This window comes from Clarias gariepinus, chromosome 22, assembly GCF_024256425.1.
Source record: "Clarias gariepinus isolate MV-2021 ecotype Netherlands chromosome 22, CGAR_prim_01v2, whole genome shotgun sequence".
Lineage (NCBI taxonomy): Eukaryota > Metazoa > Chordata > Actinopteri > Siluriformes > Clariidae > Clarias > Clarias gariepinus.
Window position 1 is genome coordinate 5,366,426 of NC_071121.1, and position 25,853 is coordinate 5,392,278.

The 25,853-nt window shown below is 37.7% G+C and overlaps 1 protein-coding gene across 1 annotated transcript; it reads left to right on the forward strand.

Annotated features, from left to right (window-relative positions):
• On the forward strand, nt 1-25,685 carry slc2a12 (solute carrier family 2 member 12). Its single transcript, XM_053482510.1, has 6 exons — nt 1-285; nt 2,318-2,437; nt 10,337-11,710; nt 13,913-14,035; nt 19,885-20,017; nt 21,009-25,685. The coding sequence occupies exons 2-6, from the start codon at nt 2,341-2,343 to the stop codon at nt 21,100-21,102; spliced, it is 1,821 nt and encodes a 606-aa protein (XP_053338485.1). The 5' UTR covers nt 1-285; nt 2,318-2,340; the 3' UTR covers nt 21,103-25,685.
• Nucleotides 25,686-25,853: the final 168 nt, after the last annotated feature.

A 25,853-nucleotide genomic window follows, 5' to 3' on the forward strand; every position in this document is an offset into this window, starting at 1 on the left:
TAACAGTAACATTGTGACCGGTTGCCTTGGTTACGGATAAACCAGTATACTAGTATGGAAAGAGTTTTATGACCCAGGCACGGGGTGTCAGAGGGGTAACGTGTGGGGGCGCACGTTTTTGTCCATACTTTTTAGTAGGGTAGTATGCGGATGGTAGCCGGAGCCATTAGGACCGCGGGCTGAGAGTAAGGTGGGAAAGAAGGGAAGTGACAACGAACCGGGGGGACAAGAAAGGTTTCCAGTATGGCAACGATATCCTGAGCATTAAGGGGAAAGTTCTATAAGGTGAGATGATTTAATGGCTTTTCTAGCACGAGTTTTATTTCAATTGAATGCACTTCCTTTCTTCCTTTCTTTATTAAACATGCTGTGTGTGTGTGTGTGTGTGTGTGTGAAGAGAGAGAACAGCTCTGTCTATAATGTTACACGACTGATTCATAACAGGACTGATTCCTGCAACTTTAAAAAGTAAAAACACTTTGTTTTTGCTTAATTCTTGCCAGAAAGTTGAATTGACCTTGGTAGTTTTGTCCTGAGTGTGTGTGTGTGTGTGTGTGTTATTTTGGAGCTCCACTAATCACAAGTCTGTTTTGGTTTCTAAGTTCAATTGGTTGTTTATTAAGTTATATGTTTTAAAATGTGTTTTTTGTTTTTCAGGTAAGTTTTTATTTACCTTTTTGAGACTTGACCAAAAACAAACAAACAAACAAACAATAAAATAATCCTAAAAAAAAAAGGCCATCTAGGGTCCTATTTGGACAGGGTTGTTTTTCTCGTGGCGGTACGGTGGAGAAGGTGAGGGTTCGATTCCCATCTTAGGGTTTAGTGCACGGTGGTGGGTTTATAGCCACAGTTCAAAAACATGCAAGGTAAGATGTTCCCAAGTTCCTTGTAGTGTGTGTGTGTGTGTGTGTATGCCTGTGATGGATTGGCACCCTGTCCAGGGTGTACCCCCTCTTATACCCTAAGTCCAAAGGGACAGGCTCCAGGCTCTCCAAGACTCTGTATATAGGATAAAGCGGTATAGATGATAATGGATGAATGAATGAATGAGTGAGTGTGAGTAGTTATATGTCAAATATGTAAAATTGGATGAGTTAAATCGATTGTGGTGGCACGGTGGTGTAGTGGTTAGCACCGTTGCTCTTGCACCTCCAGGGTCAAGGGTTCGAGTCCCACCTCTGTTTGTGTGAATGTTCTCCCCGTGCTTGGCTGGTTTGGTCCCACAGTCCAAAGACATACGGATTAGGTTAGTTGGCGTTCCCAATTAGCCTGTAGCCGTTATATTCATTCATTCATTTATCTTCTATATCAATTGTATAAATTACAGACACAGGACATCTTGGGTGTCCCAAAAGTCTCTGTACCTTACAGAATGAAACAGTTCCCTGCTTAACATCAAATTTTCTTGTTAACACAAGTTTATCATGAGTGCAAGAGACGACCATATACAAAGGTTGGTGGCTCAGTGGTAGTTCTTTTCACCTGCCATGCGGAAGGCCCAGGTTTGATTCCCAGCCACTGGATACAGTGCCGGTCCCAAGCGGTATAAAATGGCAGGGTTGCGTCATGAAGGGCATCCGTCGTAAAACCTGTGCCAAGTTATGTCCGGATCGGATTGTCCGCTCTGGCAACCCCTCGACCAGAGCTGCTGAAAGACTAACAACATACGTGCAGAGAAGTAAATTTTGCTAAACAAATGTTCATTTCTTATCTGTGCATATTTTAAAAACATTACATATTACTTAAACAATTCCATACATTCAGTGCATGCACCTCGTTTTAAAACTCTTATATAATTTGTTGCTCACATGACAAATGATGTTTGCTGGGTGTACTTTTAGAATTCGTCGAAAGAGCTTCCTGGAATGTTGTTGTACTAAAGAGAGGATAGTACGAATCCTTTATTGACATCCTTATTCAGATCAGATTTTACACTTACCCTGGACATTTTTTATTTTTTATTATTATTACCAACACCTGTCCACCTTTATCAACAGCACTATCGCTCACATTGTATTCTCTACAGAATGCTGTGCGTGTGAATTTTTTAAACACTCCTACTAGAACGTCTTGTACCAACATCCATGCAACGGTCAAAGTCACAGTGATAACATCCCTATTCTGATGTGAACGGTAACCGAAGCTCTTGATCTGAACCTACTGACCTGCTGCTGCATAAGTGTCTGATTGGATATCCTCGTAAAAATGAGCAGCTGTACAGGTGTTTCTATTCAAGTGGCCAGTGAGTGTATAATCATTTTGAACCTAAAAACAAAAGTCTCTGCAGTTTCTTAGAACGTTTCTGATTTTGCAGCTGCACGGACCCGGCGGGAGAGAATGGACCCTCTGGCTGAGAGCAACCGAGCGACATCTGACCTACTGAACCAGGCGGAACCAGACGGGCAGGATGAGAAAACTGCACCTGCACGCACAGGTATTATTCGTCTCACAGCGCACAGACAGCCAGGTATCTCCTCACAGTGAAAGCTCCAAAGCAGGTTTTGCAGGGGTTTTGCCTTTTTTTTTTTTGTAGCCGTAGCCTCTGCAGCTGATGGCAGCACATGTTTATTTTTTGAATGCAATCCATCTGTTCAAATATGTCATGTTGTGCGAATATGTACCATTATTAGCTTTTGACTGATGCCTTTAAGTAAACCGTGAATGAAAATTAGAACTTAATTAAATAAAGTAGCGCTATGCATGACTGTATAAAAATAATAAGAAGAATTATAACTACATTCATAGCACAGCTTACAGAGAACATTGCCAGAACATTCACTAATGCTCTCTTTAGGTTCTCAGAAGGTTCTGTTTCAATGTTCTTTTAATGTTCTTAAAACGTCAGCTAAGCAAAAAGGTACTTAAAAACAATAAATCAATATACAAAGCCTAAAATTGTTAGCTGGGACTCTTTAAGACTTAATGGTGCAAGAATAATCACTTAAACAAATAATCACAAAAAAATTAAGAGAAAAAAATTCACAGAATCCTGCACACAGTTCTATTCACAAGTTCGCACTTGCAAGCTTATCTCGTTTTCTCGCTAGTGTGTTTGCTGACCCACTGTGGGAAATATTTAAAGCTAGTCAGCTCATCATCAACCTCTTTATACAGGCAGCTCTAGGCCATGTGCATTAACTGAACATACCAGTTCGTCCAGAGAAGATAGAAGACTGAATTGCTCTATATATTAAGAGTAACGGCGACTATAATATTAATAGAGATTATTTTGGTTTAAACTCATTTGATTTGCGTGAACATTCTCGGCATTGTGTCAATGCACCATTCCTAAATCATGACCGTAAACAAGTCTGACATGTTCAGGGTCATTAATTTTAAAATTGTATTTGAGGGACGATAGAGTCAAACCGGTACATTGTGTTTTGTGCAGAAAATAACACCGTTATGAGTAAAAACTCCCTTTATTTCTCTATATAATCCTCTGCTACACTAATGCATTCATCCCAGTGTTTCACTAGTGCCTGGATACCATCAAGGTAGAAAATTTTCTCAGTAGGTCAGAGGCGTGATCGGACTTCGTGCTTCATGCCTGAAATTCCCAGGAACTCTTTTAATGGCCCAAACATGTGGAAATGGCTTGGAATGAGTTCAAGATTATACGAGTTGCAACTGTTTGAATTCCTGTATTGTGCAAGTGGTGCAGTGGGCTGTGCATTGTCCTGCAAAAACAAAATACCTTTGGTGATCGAACCATTCCTTTATTTCATTGAATGAAAGGGGAGGCCAGTGTTTTAGATATGACGCAGGCTGATCATGACTGAGAAAACTTCCTTGCACTAGTCAAAAGCTGGGATAAGTTTAGCCGGGCATTATATAGAGAAATAAAGGGAGTTTTTACTTTCCTAACTATGTTCAGTTATTCTGATCGAGCACACATGGACTTTACTAATCTTTTCTTCAGGGTTTCTTCAGGGTTTTTGATTCAGTTCGGTATTCTCTTGTCCTGTTTATGAGGAAGAATGCATGTTCTATAGAGAAGACTTTCCTGTGCTAGACAGCTTAAACTCATTTGTAGGTTTATAGTTGACTGACCAACGTCTTTCAGAATATTGGAACTGGAGACTCCTTCCAAAAATGATGAATAAACCTCCTTCTTTTACAATCAAGATCCCTTCCATAAATGTTAAATAAACATATCCTAACCAAAAATATGTCGCCATGTCAATGATTAGAAAAAAACTACGAAAAGAAGCCTTTTTTTAAAACAGATTTTTAAATCTGTGTGTGTAGTGTCCATGGCTGGGGCCCATGTGTATGAACAACAACGCATTAGAAAAAGCACATGAAATTACATGGAAACAGTGCTCATCATCTGAGCCGACCAATCAGATTAGATCTATACTTTGTGGTACAAATATGAATTAGCACTCTATTCCGGGGAATGAAAGGCGAGAGATAACTCACAGGTAGTGTATTGCCTTCTTTTTAAAAGATTAAATGATCTTGCTTCCTCTCTCTGTTTTTTTTTCTATACTCAAGAACAATGATTGTACATGTTTATGACTGTATTATGTATAAAATTGTTTCTGATTTCCAAACATAATATTTTTTTAAAATAAATAACATAAATAAAACATAAACAAAAATTAATAAAAAAATAAATAACATGAATATTTGCATGCCTGTAAAGAAAGCCATGCATCACATGACAGACCAGTTTTCTGATGGAAACAAAAACAACCTAAAGTAGGCTCCTGGGTTTTGCATAAAAAATAAAAAGGACCAAGTGTGACCAAGAGTTAACAGAAGAACTCATATTCTCCAAGACGATCTGTAAAACCTAAAAGCCGTTTACTTACAGTACTGTGCAAAGGTCTTTAAAAAATAAATGGCATAAACAAAGATGCGTTTAAAAACATGTCTACATAAAAGAAAACTTTGTAAAGAGCAATAAAGATTAATAAAATAAACATAGTCAATATTTGGTATATAAATTCTATGCTTAAAAAATAATCTGTAATGTCAGATACACATTTGTGCAGTTTTATAAGTAAAACAGCTGTAAGGTTTTACTGAGTGTGCTGGAGAATATGCCAAGAGTTCTTCAAGTAACTCTGTCACACCCGCTCCTTTTTGTTTTCATGCGAAACCCAGAAGTCTACATTAGGTTGTTTTTGTTTCCGTCTGAAAACTGGTCTGTCATCTAATGCGTTGCCTTCTTTACAGGCATGCACATATGCTTCTGTTCTGTTATTTATTTATTAATTTTTAGTTATGCTTAGAAATTGCTTAGAAATGCAGACATCGCTGTGAATGCCTGGTCAGTAGAGACGGGCCATTAGACGATCGAGTGTCTTGTCCAACCCTAACTCAATGGTGTTGACTAAGTCAATTGTGTTGTGAAAGCCAGAGCCACCCTCGCCCTCAGGGTGGTCTCCCTTACGATCATGAACCCGGCACCACCTCTTCAACCAATATTACACATTCTCTACCCCACCCTCAGGCGCCGCTCATCCACGCTCCCGCTCTGCCGTAACATTATTTTAACCAATAATAACCAAATAACTGTGGTATAAAGACACAATAATATAATAACATACACCAGTGATTTGCATTGTAGATAAGACTACTGTCAGAACTGCCATTGCACAAAATGAACACTTGCTGACCAATCAGATGTGAGAATTCAGCAGTTCTGTGGTAAACATACAGCACCAAATGTGGATACAATACAGTGAAATTAGTAAAAAAAACAAAAGAAATACAAATGAGGCTGCATTTGAATAAAAGAAAGAATCTAAGCACGTCAATTCATATTCCTCAGCCCCACCTTAACTTGTACGAACACTAGACTTAGCTAATTGCCCTACCCGAGAGACGCCTAGAGCAAAACAAATATGGATCTATTTGGTCTGTTAAAAATGGCAGACATTCTCTGGGACTGACCATACAAGATGTAATCCCATCTGCCAAAAACTTCTGGTATCAATGTAACGTCAGAAAAGGTTAATGTTTAAAATTTTAATGATAAACTAGTAAACTAGCCTAAAAATAATACTTTTCATAGTACTTTACAAACATTAAAAAAAGAAAGAAAAAATGTTATGAAACAAAATTATTATTATTTTTTAAGTAAAAAGATGCATTGGAAAGCAACTTTCTTTTTTCCCCATGTTGTCATTATAAGCTAAAAGAATGCCTAAAGGTGAAGGAAGACTGTGTGGGCTTTGTGTGCTCAATTGGTTAGACAAAAATCGCCATAAAATGTAAATAGAAAATGAAACAGACATGTTGTTAGACAGGTTTGTCTCCTTTTTTTCCCCCATTTTTTTTCTTTGATAGCATTGTGGCGTCGTGGTTAGCGCTGTGGCCTCGCACCTCCAAGGTCGAGGGTCCGATTCCCGCCTTGGGCTTGTGTGCATGGAGTTTGCATGTTATCCGTGCTTGGTGGATTTTCTCTGGGTACTTCCGGTTTCTTCCCAAGGTCCAAAGACATGAAGATTAGGCTAATTGGTGGTCGACCAAAACACAGTATTGGTGCTGATTTTTTCTTTCTTTTATAGATATCTATATAATACAGAAAATGTATGTGTGTGTCAAAGAAGCTACTCCTGAAGTTTATGCAAGATGAAAGTGATCAATCTTGTTTCCCTAAAAATCTCGTTTCAAACAACAATAATAATTAAAATGCAAATTAATTGTATTTTCATAGAATATTGATACTAAAATTGGTGTTAGCTTCTAGAAGCATATGACCTATAAAAATTCTGTATTATTCACTTAAAATTGCTTTTTGTAATCTGTCCAATAAATATTGTTAACATGTATACCTTTAAAGTTCTTGGGCTGCCTCAGTGCTTTGCATGAGAGATGCATTGTATCAAGCTTTTGATACAAGCTTAAAAAGTAAAAAATCTTTAGTGGCCATAACCATGTCAAATTCATGTTGCAATAGTTTCATGTTCATCAGGTTTATGTCTTTTGATGTGAAATTTAAGTTGTCCAAGTTTCATCTAAACTGAAAATTAAATTGAATAAAAAAAAAATTAGCTACAATTTAGCAAATGTGTTTTTTGTTGATAAAAATATAAATGTCTATGGAAATATTATTTAGTATTGTGAAAAATGGTGTTATAGAAAATGTACAGTAGATGTTTTTTCATTTTTCTTTGTTAGTACGGGTAATTATTTGTTTGTTAAATGCATTCTCATGTTTTTCTTCCCTGTCAGGGTCAGAAATGTACTGTATATGCATATTCTTTTCCTGATAGTATGACTTTAATCAAAGTTATCAGTGAGGTAACCATCCATTATACCGTATCAACCCTAGTGTAGTGAAAGAAAATTCCCTCAGTCAGCACTAATCGCTGTGTTGCTTCAGAATTCATAGCTGATCATTTGCTTGCCAGTAATTTATTATATCTATTATTCTGTCGTAATTGGTGTGTAGACCTTTATAGCTGATGATTAGGTTATAATGATTACGAGTGCCTGATAAAGGTAGAGAAACACAAAGCACCTGCTGATCTCTGCGTCAGAGACACCAACATGCTAGAGTTGCCTTTAAACACAGCAGCCGTTAACGTACTCAATAGAAAGAGACAAGTGAGTGATTAGTGTGTTGTGCACTGAGAAGACAGCGCTTTGGGCCTTGGGAAGACAAGCCTAGAAATACTTTATAAGTGGAGAAAACTACTAAGTCCCCGAATTACGAACATTCGAGTTATGAATTTCCGCAGATACGAACAGACCATGGATCTACGAATATTCTTAGATGCGAGCAAATTGTGGAAGTACCTCACATGTATTGTATAAACAATAGACACTGCAATGCACCAGATACCAATATTAACAACTATATAAATATACACTATTTTCAGTGTCTAAGTAAATGTATCAAAAGTCTAAAGTCCGGGATATCGTATGTGTGTGCGTGTGGAGGTGCGGGAGAAATGAGTCGGCCTCATCGGCTTCAACGAATCAGTCCGGGAGCACGATGATGGACAATGGTTTTCCAGTAAGGATGTCCTGTTGGTAAATAATTCTATTTTTGGAAAATCCTTAATGTCGTCCTCTGCCTGGATTCCTCGTTCAAAGGGATTCCCCTCGCAATTTAAAGGTGTTGTCTCATGAGAGTATAATGCGGAACCAAAACACCAAACCTTTGCATTTGTTTTTTTTCAATGCATTACATTGTATATTCATGTCAAAGGTGTATAAAACTTACTTTGTCAGATTTATGAACGAATCTGACTTACGAGCGTGCTCCTGGAATGGAACTTATTAGTATTCAAGTCGAGGACTCAATTAGAAAAAAAGATGTGTGTAAGTTGTGTTATGTGTTTTATAAAAACATGTTTAAAAAAATTTATGAATAGAGATGAATAGATTAGATTAGATTAAACTTGTATATTAATACTTTGTATTGTCACTGCACATGTATGGTACAAAGCAACAAAATACAGTTAGCATCCAATCCGAAGTGCATTTGTTGCAATGCAAAATAATTTGCATATGTAAACAGTACACACAGAGGGAGAAATAAAAAATGAGTACAAATGATCATAGGTGGATACAATGAAGGATGCTATTGTATATCATAATAAAAATTATTCGCGTATGTAAACAGTACACAAAGAAGGAGTTATGTACAATAAGTGTAATGATTAATTGATATATGCAATGAAGATATTGTATGTAGGTTTTATACATGTGTGCAAATTGTAATGGAGTGTAAAAAGAGGCAGGTTATTATATACAATATGTCCAACAGTTATGAATAATGCAATTCTGCGTATTTACAGTTTATGTGCAATGAGTTATGAGCAGGAATTATGAGTGGTGCAATTCTTTATAGAGTGTATAGTAGTATATTATGAGCAGTGCAAAGTAAGTAGGGATAGACAGAGTAAGTTTATTTAGTTCTGTGTGTGTGTGTGAGACCCAGTGGGGGCAGCAGGGAAACAGCTGTGGGGGAAAAAACCCTTATGCACCTAGGGAAGGTGCATGGTTAAAAATCTGTTGTGCATTTTTGACATTAGTCGATAGAAATCAGAGCAATGTTAGTGAGTATATATAGTGACAGGATTAAGTTTTTATAGCAGCTGTGTGGCCATAAAACAAACACTTGTTAGTCAGATCAGTTAGTGAGATTTCTAATTAGAAAAAAAAGCTTCAGTCTGCTAGGAAGCATAAAGATCGAACTTTGGCGCAATGGAAAAGTTCATGTGGTCTGATGAGTCCCGACTGACCCACTATTGGCGCGTCAGGGTGAGAAGGAAGTCACAAAAAAAATACCCATAACGTACCCATTATACATACAGTTAAGCCCACAGTTGCTTGAGTTGCTTAGGTCTAGACTCAACAACGTTATGTGGCAATAAAATGCAGTCAGCTGACGACCTGAACGTACTGAATGACCAGGTTATTGACATCTGTGGAGTTCTTCTGGTTGCCAGTTTCTCAGTCACATGGCAAGCTAAATTTCTTTTGTCTAATTAACTTAAAGAAAAAAGTGAGTCTAGTGAGGGGCCAAGGGTTTATAACTGTGCAAAATGTAAATTACTACAACAGGAACTGTGTTGTTTCACTGATGTTTGACAACAGTAAATATAACATCATTTCATTGTTGCTGTACATATCTTTATCTTTTGTTCTGTACAGATCCAGATCACTGGTTTTACTAATTAATTTAAAGACGTCATTGTTTTGGAGCTTTTTCCTTCAGATTTATTAAAACGTATTATAAGATGAGGACTAAGCTTTTTAAGAGGTAATAACCTCTTAAGCACAAAACCTAGTGTTTATTGGACAGAGTGAGGTCCTTATAGAAAAACAGGGGTATGGAAATTTATTTTCAGGAAACTGGGGTACGGTTCATCGCCTTATATGCAAAATGTATATGCAGCATACATACTTGTACAAACGTGGCACTGAAAGTCCAAATATTTACCATATAAAAATGTATTATATAAATGCATAATTATAAATTTAATACAGGGGTATTACTATTAATTTTTAATATGCAATAGTACTCATGTTTAATATTCTCATAAACCTAAAGAAAGATATCTTTAAAAATCCTTATCTTAGTTTCAAATGAATTTCTTAATGAACCGAATTTTGCAAGCAAGCATGAGACCATGTGTGTAAGTATAAAGAACAACACACAGCAACCTGGGCAAAACACACCATCAGAAGAAACTTCCAGGAACAGGAAAAGTATCTTGAGTCATCTATTGTTGTTTAGTGTTTAATATAAGATACAATGTTTATTTTTGACATTTCTTATACAGTTGCTAAGTGGTTTATGTTACACTATAAGGGATTTTGACCTTTCTTGTTTCATTGTGTGTAACTGTGGTCTGTGCAGGTTGTGGAGCAGTGCTGGTGGGGTGCGCGGTGTCCATGGCATCCCTCAGTGGACTCATGCTGGGCTACGAGATGGGTCTGATCTCCGGAGCACTGCTTCAGCTCAGGGAGGTTCTGGCGCTCTCGTGCCCGCAGCAAGAACAAGCCGTGGGTGCCCTGCTGCTCGGAGCGTTCCTGCTTTCAGTGGTAGGTGGCACCGTCGTGGACCGCTACGGACGCCGCTTTTCCATCATCCTCACGGCAGCGCTGTGCATGTGCGGCACGCTGCTGAGCATCTGCTCTCCATCCTTCTGGACGCTCGTGGTGGGCCGTGTCTTGGTGGGAATGGCCGTGGCACTCTCGGGCACAGCGTCGTGTCTGTACATAGCAGAGGTGGCGCCCGCTGCCTGGCGTGGGAGATGCGTATGTGTGTACGAGCTGATGGTGGTCCTGGGTGTCCTCCTGGGATTTGGGCTGAGTTGGGTTTTCGCAGGAATAGTGGACGGTTGGAGGTTCATTTTAAGTGGAGTTCTGGTACCTGCATGCCTGCAGATGGCCATCATGCCTGTGTTGCCCCAAAGTCCACGCTTTCTCCTGACAAAGCACAGACAGAAGGAGGCACGGAAAACTCTAGCCCAGTTACGAGGGACCATCCCGGATGCGGTGGAGGAAGAGCTAAAGGTCATCATGGCAGCATTGGGCGCTGAGAATCAGCAAGGCTTTTTGGATCTTTTTCGTTCCCGGGCCAATATGCGGAGGAGAATGTTTGTGGGAATGGCACTGGTGTTTCTCCAGCAGGCTACCGGACAGCCCAACCTTCTGGCCTACGCTTCCACCGTGCTGCGCGGGGTGGGATTCCACAGTAACGAGGCTGCTACACTTGCTTCCACCGGCCTCGGTGTGGTTAAACTGATTGGTACAGTCCCAGCAATCTTACTAGTGGACCGGGTCGGACCCAAGGCTTTTCTGTGCGTCGGTGCCGTTGTCATGACGTTGTCGACGGCGGCACTGGGCAGCGTAACACTACATAGCCAAACTCAAGTAGCCAGCTTGTGTCAGAATCCAGGCCAGCTCAATCAAACCCTGATGTGGAGGGGACATGATGCTAGCATTAGGACAAACGCACACCGTGCTGATTTTTTGTCAGAACAGAATAACACTCATCTTCGCATAAACCCTTTTAAATACACTCAGGTACCCTGGATTTTAAACTCCACTCAGGACCACAGGGCAGCAGTAACGAACTCTGGAACCCCAGCAGGCGATACTTGGAAAGAGAGATCTGAGATTTCACTAGAATCCGTGTCCATGAGTGAGGTGTCTCCTTCCCTGAAATGGATCTCTCTGGTTAGTCTGCTTATCTATGTGGCAGCTTTCTCCTTCAGCCTCGGACCAAGTAAGTCCGCTAACACTTTATACAAGAGAAACATCTTACTTAAAGTGCATAAAAAGTGTATTCTCCCATGGAATCCGTTTCAGTAAGAAGGCCAACAAAATGGCAATGCAAAGCTAAGTAATGACCCCCCTCAATGAATCAATAAGTAAATAAAGCTCTGTAACTTAACCTTTAAATGTGCAGAGCTCTCCCCCAAGATACCCCTCAGATAATGATTTTTTTAATACTACGAACTACCTTTGGTTCACTTCTTTTCCAAGTGTGCTGTTTCGGTATGCGTGTAAATGAGCTACTGCTCAGCTACACCCCCAGAGAAGAAAAAGGAGAGAATCTCTTCTCTTATGAGGTCACAATAGGGGAAAATTTTCCTCTAATCTGCTTGTCTAAGCCACACACATTGGAGACCCATCCGAATGCCTAAAAATAACAAAACAAAACAAAAAAAGCCAGTCTCCTTTAAAGCCAGTTCACATCAGACATAAAGTATTCAAAAATTGTTCATGTGCAATGGAAAAGTTCCTAAATTATTCAACATGTTATTTTTTTTTGTTATTAATTCATTGGATTTTGGTTTTCTGACCATATTTTACATCATGACTACCTGCAGTGTTCAATATGCATTCAAAATATGTACGAGTAAAGGTGCTTTCACACTACAGTCTTGGGCACCGATCCTGTCTCATCCCATATTCTCTATCGTCTGCATCAGATATAAACGCATACTACAGTACTTTAAGGATACGTTGTTTTCTGCCATGTTAAGTTTGATTTCAAACCGCAGGCAGTGAAACTGCTAAGTTCAAAGGGAACCGCGAACTGTGTAGAAAACAACTGAACAACTGGTCTCCACGTCACCGGGAAAGGGAATGAAAACTTTCCCATCAATCATTGCGTCTGGCTGGATCGTTTAAAAAATGGAGCTCGAAAAAGGGATTTATATATTAATTATCATTAGTATTGAGGTCAACGTCATATTAATAGGACAAAATAATCTAAATTTTAATTGAATCGAGAAATCTTTAGTATTACTGTATATAGTCTATAAAAATAATCTCTGTAGATCTTTTAATTTATTTACAACTTATACTCGTTTCAATAGTATACATTTTATAATGTTATCAGTTTTTGTTTCAATAAATGTTGTCAGTCTTTTAAACTTCTTTTTAAAGTATTTCTTAAATATTTCACTACAAAAAAATAGCAAAATAGCAACAACAGGTATCTGAGGTGCTTATGTCACCATGGTAACGCACGGCGAAAGTGACGTCTGTGCTGGTGACTTTGCAGGGTCCCGAATGGTGGAATTTTGTCGAGGGAAGTTCCCATCACCGGCATTTCCTGTACTTTTACTTTTTATTTCAGTAGGGAGCACCCTGTGAAGTACACTTCAGAATGGAACGCAGTGATGGTTACTGGTGGCTCACAAACCAACTAGGTGCATACTGCCACCTACTGTATCTGAGATGCCTTAATACTCTGGTGTACTCTGGTACTAACCATTCTTACTAGTGTAAAAGCAGGCCAGTGAGAGAGAGGGCATGGGGCAATCGTACTGGCCATGGAACAAATCAATCGTGCCTTATCGATAATTGAAAAATGCAAAATAATGGCAACATCAATTAGTCAGAGACTTCCACTCAACACCTTACCCCATTACCAGCTCAGCAGCGCCCCAGTGCAATTAATTTCCCTGTAAAATCTCTTAATATTTTCTGAAATAAGCAGCTTGTAAATAAAAGGTTGCTGAGATTTTTCTGTAAAAAAGCACCACACGTTATACCATAATTGTGATGTATCTTTATAACACTGCACAGACAAACTCTTGCCATGAAAAACAAGCCTAAATATTCTTTTAGTTTCCCCCTGTTTCTGTTTGACCAGTTTAGACAAAAGAAAATCATTGTGTCTGTTTATAACATGGGTTTTTATTAATACGGCAGGCGTAGAAACATCACAACTGTATGGCTATAAATTTTGGTTAATTATTAGCCAGACCTAAAAATTCCACTCAAGTCAGGATATTGTTTTTCCTCCTGGCTCACATATAGCCATAATACCCACAGCTGTACATATATTGACTGTAATTTTTAAGTTTAGTCAGTAAAATTAGTTGTAACTGAATTACATGATGCGTGATGAGAGTTGCATGCACTTTACTTGTGCACTCAGGGTGTATATATTATATGTATATATGTGTTTCAGTGGTCTACGTGGTTTTGAGCGAGATCTTTCCCACCGGGATCAGAGGAAAAGCCGTGTCTGTGGTCTCTGCCTTCAACTGGGCCATAAACCTGCTCATATCCATGACCTTCCTCACACTCACAGGCAAGCCGCATTATCTACAGATACTTTAGTCGAATATGCAAAGAGCTTATGGTGATTTTGCATGAACTGATCAGTCTAATAGCCTGATTCTGCAGAGAAATGCTAAACTGCACATAAAGAGGAGGGGTTTATCAAGTGACGGTGTGGTGACAATTGTGCTTGTGGTCTGAATTTCTCTCAGTTCCCTGGTCACAACTTTAGTTCGTACTTGCATTTAGTTCCCATGCACAATTTCTCATTTGAAGATTAATTTGTCTTATCTTTTGACCCCCTATGATTTTTGTGCTTACATGAAATATAACATAACACAAAATGATTTTGGGACTGTAAAATAAACTAAATAAATATGATTTAGATATAAAATGATAAAAGAGAAATATTTGTTTCGAAATGTGCATAACCTGCAGCAGTGCAAATAACGAGAAGATTAATTTACGCAAATGTATGTGAAATGTGTAAAGAAAAAAAATTCATAAAATGCAATCCTGTTATCTACTTTCATTATAAAGAGTTTGATGCCACTTTACATCCTTTCTTCGCTAAACGTTTTACAATTTCTTCAGGAACTGTCTCTAATTATATTAAAATAGAAAATGGAAAGTGTGCTCACGACTTCTTTCGCATGGAATTTAATCGCACACTCATACAGTAAGCGCGTTTTAACAAAATGTACAGCGCCAGTTTGGAAAGACCTAAAATTATGTTACCGTGAATTGCACGGAATACAAACTCATAAGCACATATTAAAAATGTACAGCGCCATCTGTTGAATTTTAAGATGAGCTAATGATTTTTTCATGGTCGATTTTTTTATGATATACTGTAAGGGGATTTTCCATTAAAATTTCAAATTCGAAAACGTTTTTTTCAAAACTTTGGTTGATTGCAATAAAACAAAGCCTAAATGTTACCTCAAGCTCGGCCAAATACTGTACACCTGTCAAAAACCCTTTAGTAGTTTTTACGTGATGCTTGCACGAACAAACGTCACCCCAAACAATTTTTTTCACAAATATCTTCAATGTACAGACACGCCAACTTTACAGTTTTATTATATGTATAGAATACAATGAGCACTAGTCACATGACTATTATAAGTATGGCTTTCCGAAAATGTTTGTAAAAACTAGCATATTACAAAAACATTCAGGCTCTTAAACTAAACTGCATGGACTGACTGGAAATGAGAGCCAAAAAAATCCTTCAGGAAGCCTGGATATTTATTCCTCAACACCACATTAAAAATACAAACTCCTTGGAAGCAAAATATAAAGAAATGTGGGGGCTCAAGACTTTTGCACAGTACTGGATTCGAAATATAAAGCCTGAAATGGAGGAGCACTTGGTTCACGCAACCTTTTTCTGTTGTCTGTATTCAAAGTTCGAGCAGAATTTAGCCAAAAAGCTTTTAGGCATGCAGCTCGCCATACATGGAAAGTTCTGCACAATGAGCCTAAATAACAGTCACTGGTTCACTGGCTTGGACAGATTTAAAGCTTTCTATTCAGCATCTCCCAGACTAGACACAGATGGAAACCAAAGAAACTGAATTTGAAATGATTTCCAAAGCATCTGTCGTTCTGTAAAAGTCTTTAAAAAGCTGATGTGGTCTCAAATGATAGTCAGAACAGATGTGTTGGAAAATGTTATCAATGCATCATTGTTGTTAGTCTTGTGGCTGCTCTTATTGAGGTATCACCCAGCAGACCATCCCTTCCAACCACAACTTGGCAGAGAGAGAGATGGAGGTAGGAATGAAGAATGAAGGTTAGCTGTAGCAAGACAGGAATACATGAGTGTGAATAAGAAGGACCCAAGTGGAACAAAGAGGCTACAAGGAGGAGGCTACAAGTAAAGAAGGTGCAGGACTTAGGCTCAACAGTTTGGAGCAACGAAGATTGTTGAAAGAAGGTGAAAAGACGTGTACAGGCAGGTTGGGAAGGATGAAGAAAAGTGTCGGGTGTGTTGTGTGATAACAGTGTATCAGCGAGAATTAAAAGAAAAGCTGTTCAAGACAGTGGTGAGACAGTGGCATTGAAGAAGAGACATAATGCAGATTTGTAGGTAGCAGAGATGATGTTGATGTTCTCTTTGGGAGTGACAAGGATTGATAGGATCAGGACTGAGTCCATCAGTGGGACTCATGTTAGATGTCTTGGAGATGAAGTCAGAGAGACCAGGTTGAGGTGGTTTAGACATGCTCAGAGGAAAGATAGTGAATATATCAGTAGATGGGTTGGAACTACCAGGCAGACGGTCTAAAGGAAGACCAAAGAGGAGATTTATGGATTTAGTAAGAGAGGACATGAAGTCAGTTGGTGTGAGAAAGGATAGGATTAGATGAGGAGACAAATAAGAAGATGATTCATGGTTCAAGGCAGAATATTATTCAGTCTCTTGTGTAATGTAAGTAATGAGCATTGGCTTTTAATTAAATAATCATTATCCTGCAATAACTAATGGTTACTGCCTAATGATAATGAACACCCATAAAAGCTATCAGCAAATGATAAACAAAACAGATGACTGAGTGTTCATGTGTCCAAAGGTTAAAGTCATGCTAACCCTTATATTCTCCTCTTCTTCTTTGTTTTTAACAGCCTACTTAAAAAACTTTAAATGCTTCCTTTCCTGATCTTGTCTTGTCTTGTTCTGTGTCTTGAACTCTTTATCTGCGTTATCTGGCACTTCCACACACGCTATCTTCTCTACATGTTCCCACTTAGTACCGCTCTTAGGATTTAGAAAGCCAGCCAGTCCAGTCTTCTTTAAAATAAAAAAAGCATTAAATGCTTCCTCCCCTTTCTAAAAGAGTCCTAACATTTCCTTTTTTCCTCTTGGAGCTGTGCCACCATATCTAGCTTCTCCTGCATAGAGTACAGTATATTTCCTGCACAGGAGCAGTACATGCTCGACAGTCTCACATTCATCGCATTCCTGATAGAGTCCCATTAAGTGTTTACCTACCATAAGTAAAGTGCTTTATTAAATGCAAATGTCTCGCTTTTGGTTCATTATCCCACTTCTGTTGCCACTGTTGTTTTGCTTTTCCACACTTTACTTTTCCCCTTTGACTTTGATAATTTGATATGGACCATATGGAACATTTTTCCAGCGTGTCCACTCTCTCGTTTCCCCGGGAAGAGACATTTTTTCTATTCTTGAGTTAGCTAACACGATTTCATATTTGTTTAAGTTTATTCAAATTTGACAAATGATGACGATGATGGTGAAGGAGATGATGATGATGATGATGATGATGATGATATCGATGATCTCAACCAGCCACATCCCTTCCATTTTTCTCAGTACATTCTTAATTAAAATCTGTCTGAAGTTAAAGAGAGGTTATTGTTTTTTGTTTGTTTTTTTTCATTATGAAGTATTAATATAAAGGTGTCTTTGCACGTGCTTGTACTGTATATACCACATTTGCATTACAAGTCATGAAGTTCGAGGTTCATAATTACAAGTGACTTTTATCTGAATCTAATGTGGACGCGTCTCTCTTCTGAAATGGCACACACCCATACACCAATATGTCTTTGTTTGAGCAATATAAGTTAAAACACCTCATATTTGTGTGACTTATTCATTTTACACAGTGCGTGTGATTTTAGCAAAAACATGCTTGTGGTTTTGCTCTGGATGACGGCGAGCAGTTAATCAGCTCTATTTGTTAAGGTCTAGAAAAAGGAAGAAAGCCAGACGTCTCGGTTTAGGTGTTTTATCAGATGTTGCTAGTGCTGCTATGAAATCCCCGTGCTGCCAGTGCTGACTGACGTTAACAAGCACCCAACGCGAAACGTCGCATGACTTCTGATCTGAACATTCTCGTGCAAGTCACAGGACCGCGTATTGGATATGCATCCGATCTAGGACCACACACGAAAATTAGGTAAAGATTCAACCTGAAAAATATTAGATTTGTCAAACCTGTGTTATATTAGGGTACAAAAAAAATCTGATTTGTGTTACTTCAGACTGGTAATGTAAAAGCAGCCAAAGATAACCTTGGAACTATTATATTTTAGAGAGATATTTGTGAGTTTTTTTTTTTTTTTTAAATCCATATTTATAAAGTTTGTGAGGGGAAAAGTTTCACACTGAGCCCTCCAAACAAAAAATACCTAGCGTGAAAGTGTACAGCGCTGCTTAGCCAAAAATAGTGTTGCTTTATTTAATTCTGGTCAGCAAGCAATGTGGTGTTTTGTGCGTTCGAGAGCAGCCACGTAGTAATGTTACCATGTTTTTACGACAGTAGGGGATTACACAAACAAATGGTTTTTACCGCAGTCGTGTCTCCTGATTGGGGAAATAGATGTTGCTGTAGTTCAGAGGAAGAATGTTGTGAAAGTTTTTCAAAGTCAGAGTTGGACACAAAAATGGCTGAGAACAAGCAGAAAACATCAACAACTGGAAATGCAGCTGTGTAGTCCAAGCACTGGAGAAGTGACCATACACCATGACTAATCGCCATCACCATAACAGCCTTTAATGTGTTCTATTGCACAATGATGGAACAGCAAGAGGGAGTGAAATTGGAGGAGGCTGGTCAGGTTGTACACTTTCTCCCGAAGCCTGGCGTCTCTAGCTGGATTTTTAAGACGCACACAGAATTCCTGGAAGTTACAGGCTCCAAGAACTTACTCAGTAAAGGGGAGAGTGTGCTAGTGTTTTTAAAGCTGTCATGAGTCTCGGTTTACTCAGTCTGTAAGTAGACCCACATAAGGATAACGATGCATATTAAAACAGTTGTACAGTAAGTGATCTTTTCACTAATAAGTCAGGATCTTATATCGGATTTAGAGTTCGTCCTCTAAAGTCGTCCATCAAATAATAGCTTTATTGTGCACTTGAGCGCAAGTTCACACCTGCCCAAACATACAGCACAGAGGGCGGGGGGGGGTGATCACTGCAGGGTTCAAGTCAGTGCGCCTGTAGTATGCAAGTATGAAAGAGCCTTTCAACAGGCATATACACTGATGGTAGAGCTGTGTGATTTAATCGATTATACACTTTAATCTGCCTTTTTTTGATTGATTCAGTTCAACGAATCAATTGATAGGTTGGTTTTAAAATAATTATGTCAAATACTCTAAAACTTATGAGCAGTTGATGCATTACCACCACCTACTGGACGGGACTGTGGAGGAAAAGGTTGGAAACATAGCATTTTCATGCATGTTCGATATGTGCAGTAGTTTTTAATCTGTAAGAATATAGCTGCTTGAGAAAAATCAGACAATAAACATTAAAGCTATTCAATTGAATTTATTCCCTAAAATCAACTTGAATTCGAATCAACAGTCTGCTTAAGATTCACAGCGATACTTCCCAGCCTCTTCATAGATTTACCTTTAGCATTGATTACAGCACACATTCACCGTTGGCATCATTGTAACTGTTAAACAACGTCTTATCATTTTTTTCCTTCCAGAGTTGCATTAATTTTAGACTGAGATCTTGACAGGAGAGTCGAAACTCTCTGGTTTGAGATTTTAAATTAGGTCTTGCAATAAAAATAAAGATTGGGACACAATATTGTACTTAAGACTATATTTTAAGCAAAAGGTCATCACACCAATTATTGACTTCTTTTTCATTAATTAATATTTATATTAATTATATTAAGTATTTAATTAAATACTGCTTTTTATAGGCTTTTTATGGTTTTTTTTTTTAAAGAAACTTTTTTTTAAAGACATCCTTGCTCTACAGTAGTTATATGCATGTGTCTAAGACTTTTGTTCGGTATTGTAAATCTTCATCACACTACTTACAGTAAGTTTGTCTGTAAAGTGTTGAAGAGTTCTTTGAAGCCATTTCATGTTTGTGACTCCTTGCAGAGAAGATCGGCCTCCCCAGTGTGATCTTCTCATACACTGCCATGAGTTTCGTGCTGCTCATATTCGTCATCGTGTTCGTGCCGGAGACGAAGGGCCGGTCTCTGGAGCAGATCTCCAAAGAGCTTGCCATGAAGTGAGAAAACACACACACACACACACAAACTCGCACATGTTACACGATAGCATTGTCCCCTTTTACATACTAATGAGGTGAAATGAGGTAAGACTTGTTAAAGATGTCAACAACTCTGTTAAACAACTCTAAAGACTAACCATCCAGTTCCAAACACTTCATTGCCTCCATTTCCAGGACTTTTGGCGTGAAGAGCTAAACCAGGTCTGACTTCAGCACATGGATGTCTGAGGTGTACCTTGCATCAGTAAGAAAGATGGAATGAAGAACCTTATAACACCAGTGCTGTTGAGTTCTTGATTCTGATTCCTCAAATGTTGAAAAAAGCGACTCTGAGGATAATTAGTTTTGCAAATCAGATTTATATTGATGCCCTTTTTTTTTTTTTTTTTTACAAATAAATAAAAAACAAGCGTACTTGTTAAAGTTTTCTGAGGAAAACATAACATTTTTGGAAGGAGGCTCCAGTGTCAGCGCTTTATAAAAGTGACTTTAACATCAAAGTAAAACTAATTCAAAAAACATTCCTACAGACAAGTTTGCACTTTCATGGTTAGCATAAGCAGTTTTTTTTTGTCCTATTAGGTTTGAGCGAGAAATTTAAAAAAGGTTGGTGAAGGAATGATTTGCTAAATAGATGCTACAGTATTATGTAAGTGACCACAGGAATCAACTTCCAACATTACACAGCATTAACATCCCCCCATAAAAGAATAAAATGGATGACCTGATGTGCTTTAGTAAGTAAAAGATTCTGTTGAGTAAGAGGAATAACACACGTGTCAGGAAAAACACTCTGACACATAATGTACTGGAAAATTAATCAGCTTCATGGCGATAACTGTAAACCCACTTCATCAACCCACAGCATTGTTGATTATTTTCCTGTAACTGCACCCCCCCAACTGTTTGATATCATACTTATTACTTTACTATAACATTATAATGCTACCTGATGGTACAGCTACCACTCACTCTGATATTTCCCCAGGAATCATCTTGACAGTAATCTGTTGTGCCACCGATGGAGAAAGAAGCCCAAGACCGATCTGTCGCAGGAAGAGAAATCCCTAGCAGCAGTTTGATCCTGAACCGACAAGGAACGAGGATGCAGAGTGTGATGGAGCCTCATCAATAGAAATTAGGAGAGAGATTGTGATGAGGCTGAGCCAACATGGATAACTAAGAGAGATATTCTGGTCAGTGACACGGCGGTCACACTCACGCTGTCCTGCATCGCAGTGAAGGCTGAAATGAAGTCATTTATTATTATTATTAGTACGTCTTAATCCTTTTCTAAGTAGGTGATTTTAAAAATACTGTAGGGCTGGATTGTCACGACCATGTTTGCAAAGACTTTTTGTAAAAAACAAACAAAAAATTTTTTATGTTAAATCGTTAAAAAACAATAATGATTTAAATAGATTTGATCATTTTATTTCACAAAGTTTGATGAATTATGTATTATAAATATATATTATATAATTACATTATAAGGGATTCCTCCTAATCTGGTCTAGAACCTCCTCTAAATAAAAACAAAACACACACTTTCTGACTTCATTCAGCACATGGAAGCAAAATATTGTGTAAAATATTGAAATGACAACATTGGAGTAATGGAGTATCATGCATATGACTCTCACCATACCTCACCCAAAAGCAGTATGTAGCACGATCACAATATCAGCAATATAATCTGTATATAAATATTGCAGGGAACTAAAAGAGAAAAAAAAGGACCTTAACTTATTTGTTGTAAATGGTCTCAATCTCAGGGGTGTTCCCAAATTCCCAAGCTTTTTTTCGTAGCCTTTTGACCATGTGGCGTCGCCTTAAATCACCTACAAATTCTCTACGCATTAGCTATAAAATGGTATCATGTAGTTACATATTATTGACGGAACGATCATCGATGATAATCAATTATCAGTTGATCGCCTGTGCATTTCAAGCAATCGATTAGGATATGTGGCAGTCGATTTCAATCGTTAAAAATTCCTAAAATATGCTACGTTGCATGTTTTTCTTTTTTCTTTTGTCCTGTGCACCAAGGCAACTGCTGTGCAGTAAAAAAATGCACATGCATGTACTCCTGGTAACTGCACATGCTCACAACACATTTGTTTTCACTAACCAGATGTAGGTTTATGGCTAACCGGGAAACTTTACAATGACCAAGACTTATGATAATGTATTTATAAACACCTCATTTTTAAAAAGACTAATATTAATTTCTCATCTATTGGTTTTTTTTTCTGGGTGTTTGAGTACTTTTTGGAAAGTCCCCGGTTCAACAACTAGCACCACCAAGGTGCCACTGTTGAGCCCTTGAGCAAGAAGGCCCTTAACTGCTCAGATGTGTAATAAGATAGTCGCTGTGGATAAGGGCGTCTGCCAAACACCGTAAATGTATTATGGAATGTTTACCGACTCCCATCACCAAAGGCAAAGTACACAAATCCTGTACTTGAATAAAAGTAGAGATTCCCTAGGGCAAATATTACTCAAGTAAAACTCCTCCATTTACTTGTGTACCAGAGTTAAAGTACTCACCTTAAAATATACTTAAGTAACAAAAGTACACGGTGTGTATTAACTCACAGCAACCTTTTTCATAGTAAATAAAAAAATCTCTCTCTCTCTCTCTCTTTCTCTCTCTCTATCTCTCTTTTTCTTCCCGAACTTGTTTCTTTTGTCGCTGTCTGCAACCAGCTCCACTTCTGATGTCGTGGACGTACGCACTTATGTATAATAGTCAGCAGGTGTCAATTTCCAGTTGAATATTTTCTGTACTTTTGACTGGAGTAACATATAAAATTAATACAACTACTCAAAGTACAAAATACATTAATTCTGTAATCGAGTAAGGACGTAAATGTACTCATTCCTGACTCCAAGTCATACGAACAAAGTGCCTACAAACTTGAGTATCTACGACACCTCAGAATTTGCTATGTATTGTCAAGAACTGTCTAGACGTGCTATGATTCCTCACCCTGATATCCATCATATGGATAACTACAGAAGCTGACCCAGACTTGTGTAATAAGTGTCACCGTACGCAGGTAGCCCCCGATTTACAAAGCCTCAGTCCAATACAGTGGAAAACAGCTCTGGGACAAAATGGCGTCCACGATTCCCCTCACAATTCGAAGGTGTAGATACAACACTGTTACATTTCACTGTGAGATTAATTTTCTTAGGCGCGATTATGTTTTTTGGCCACATGATGGCAGTGTGGGGAAAGGGGACAGTAATTTAGTCAAGTAAATTGGTATGCTTTACATTGTATATTAGTGTCAACGGCGTATGTGACAAATTAGACTTACAAACCTGCTCGCGGAACAAAACTCATTTGCATGTCGGGGACTACCTGTAAAGCGTACTTTTTATTAGTTTGGTGCACAGGGTTTTTAAGGTGCACAGCTTTTAAGTGTATTTTATGCTTCTCTTTATGAGAGGTTTTTTCAAGCACTCAAGTATTGACAACTAAAGCCGTCCATGTCAACACTAAACAAGGGATTTGGCACATTTTTATGGTAAAATCCATAACAAAGAGGTACGAAGTAGTTACAAACTCGTACAGTCCAGCTTTACTGGTAACTTAAGAACTATATTTCAAATTTTTTCCAGCATGGTTAAAATTATTTGGTTTGTTTTTTTACTATTTCCAGATCTTTGGTTCAGGGTTAAATTTGGGAATGTGGGAAATCTCTAATACAGGCCAACTTTAGGTCACAGCTACATATCCTGGTAATCTAAATTGTTTATTGTTCTTGTAAAATTTGTTATTAATTATTATTTTTTATCCATATAAAAACAGAATTGTATTTAAAATTTCCTACGGTACTTAAAAAAATCTTATCATGTGAAAACAATATAGGCAAAAATTGTAATGTTTCTCATTATACCACAGCAGTGTTCTTCAATCTGATTGGTCAAAAGGTGTTGATTATTATTCTAGATTAATTCACTCTTTCTAGTCCATTATTGTTTAAATAGCAACATATTAAATTTGTCCTGAAATTTGGTGAACGTTAATGGCTATTTAGTGTTTTTTTGGAAGGAGTCTCCAGTGTTAGAGCTTTAAAATATTTGTCACAAGCTGCGTGTTTTGAAAGCCAATAAGACTGGAAAGGGAAAAGTTGTAATAAAAAAAAATAAATGATGGCAAAAACACTTATTTGGACAGACTGCTGTAGTATAAGAAGAATGGAAGACTTTGGTACATGCTGCTATAGGAAAATAAATAATGGTGTAAGATCACTATACATACAGTAAATATGACAAGTCTACACATCCCTGTTATAATTGAAGGTTTTATTGCTTTTCCCTCTCTCGTGTGAATTCTTTTGGATGCTCCATCATGTTATAGGCAGAAAATGATTTTGTATACTTTTTTTAATCCGGTTTATTTTAATGTTCTCACTTGTTATAATACTGTTAAATAATTTAGCTCATTTAAAAATTTATTTCTGTATACATATCAATAGAAGACTATATTTAAAATGAATGATGGATTGAATTATCTTATATTTGTTTAATAATAATCTTATAATGAGAGATTCACTGCCTGGCCAAAAAAAAAAAAAAAGTCACATCTTTAGCTTTAATTATGGCATGCAGTGTGTAAGAATGATTCCTCATGCCCCGGAATCACACTTTCACAATTTGAGTTCTGGAATATGTCTGTCTCGTCAAGGAAGAAAAACTCCACAGATGTGATAACCTGGTCATTCAGTCCATTCAGGTCGTCAGCTGACTAAATGTTTTTGCCACACAATGTTGCCGAAATGCTCTTACTTTCAGTATTAAACATACCTGTTTAAAATTTCCACCTATTAATTTTATTTTCTGACCACATGTCTTTCGCAAAGTGTTTTTTGGCCAGACAGTGTATCTCATACATTTACCGATATATATATATATATATATATATATACAGCATCTCAAAAAAGTAAGTACACCACTTTATTATATGTTCTCAAGGGACAATTCTATAGTAATACTATACTATATAGCTTTTATTACAGTACATATTTACTATCTTCTAACAATAACTCAACATACGGCCATTATTGTCTAAATAACTGGCAACGAAAATAAGTACACCCCAAGTGTCCACAGGGTGAATATTTTGTGTGAGCACTGTTGTTATCTATCACGGCCTTAATCCTCCTGGGCCTGGAATTTACCATCATGTTGTTGCTTGGATCCTCTTCCACTCATCCATAAATAATGATATCACGGAGCTGCTGGATTTTAGACACAAACTTTAAAAAAAAAAGGCTGTATGTTGAGTTATTTTCAAAAGTTTCATTTCTATAGTATTCTCCTTTGAGAAGATAAACTAAAATGTTTGCTAAAATTAGAAGGGTGTATTCTCTTTTGTGAGTGGATATAATATATCTTTAAGAAGTATATATTTATGCTAGCTGTGCCACTACTGTATGTACTTTGCACTTCTGATTTAAGTGCACACTACCTTATGTCATGATTTGGATTTGACTACAACTGTGAAAATAAAGCAGTCTAACACTATTATGAAATGAACTTAATTTGAAGCAAAATCCATGATTCCATTCTGTGGTTGTAGGGAATTGTATGGGATCATGTGTACTGTATACTGTATATCAAATTGTCATAGTGTTTTATAATAAATAGGTCTGACCATTCAAAGAGAGAGAGAGAAGTCTTTTTATCTGCTCATATTGAGAGACTCCAGCTGTTCTCGCCACCTCGAAGCTACATTCCTGTACACTATTGTTTGGTTATTTTTTCCATATGGGTCCTTTATTCATTCATTCATCACATCACATCTTTCTGTTTCACA

Excerpts from the sequence above, each read along its gene's own strand:
- slc2a12 (XM_053482510.1), top strand. The coding sequence starts at position 2,341 with ATGGACCCTCTGGCTGAGAGCAACCGAGCGACATCTGACCTACTGAAC. Across the intron at positions 11,711-13,912 it reads CTCCTTCAGCCTCGGACCAA|TGGTCTACGTGGTTTTGAGC; the intron begins GTAAGTCCGCTA and ends TATGTGTTTCAG. Across the intron at positions 20,018-21,008 it reads TCCAAAGAGCTTGCCATGAA|GAATCATCTTGACAGTAATC; the intron begins GTGAGAAAACAC and ends ATATTTCCCCAG.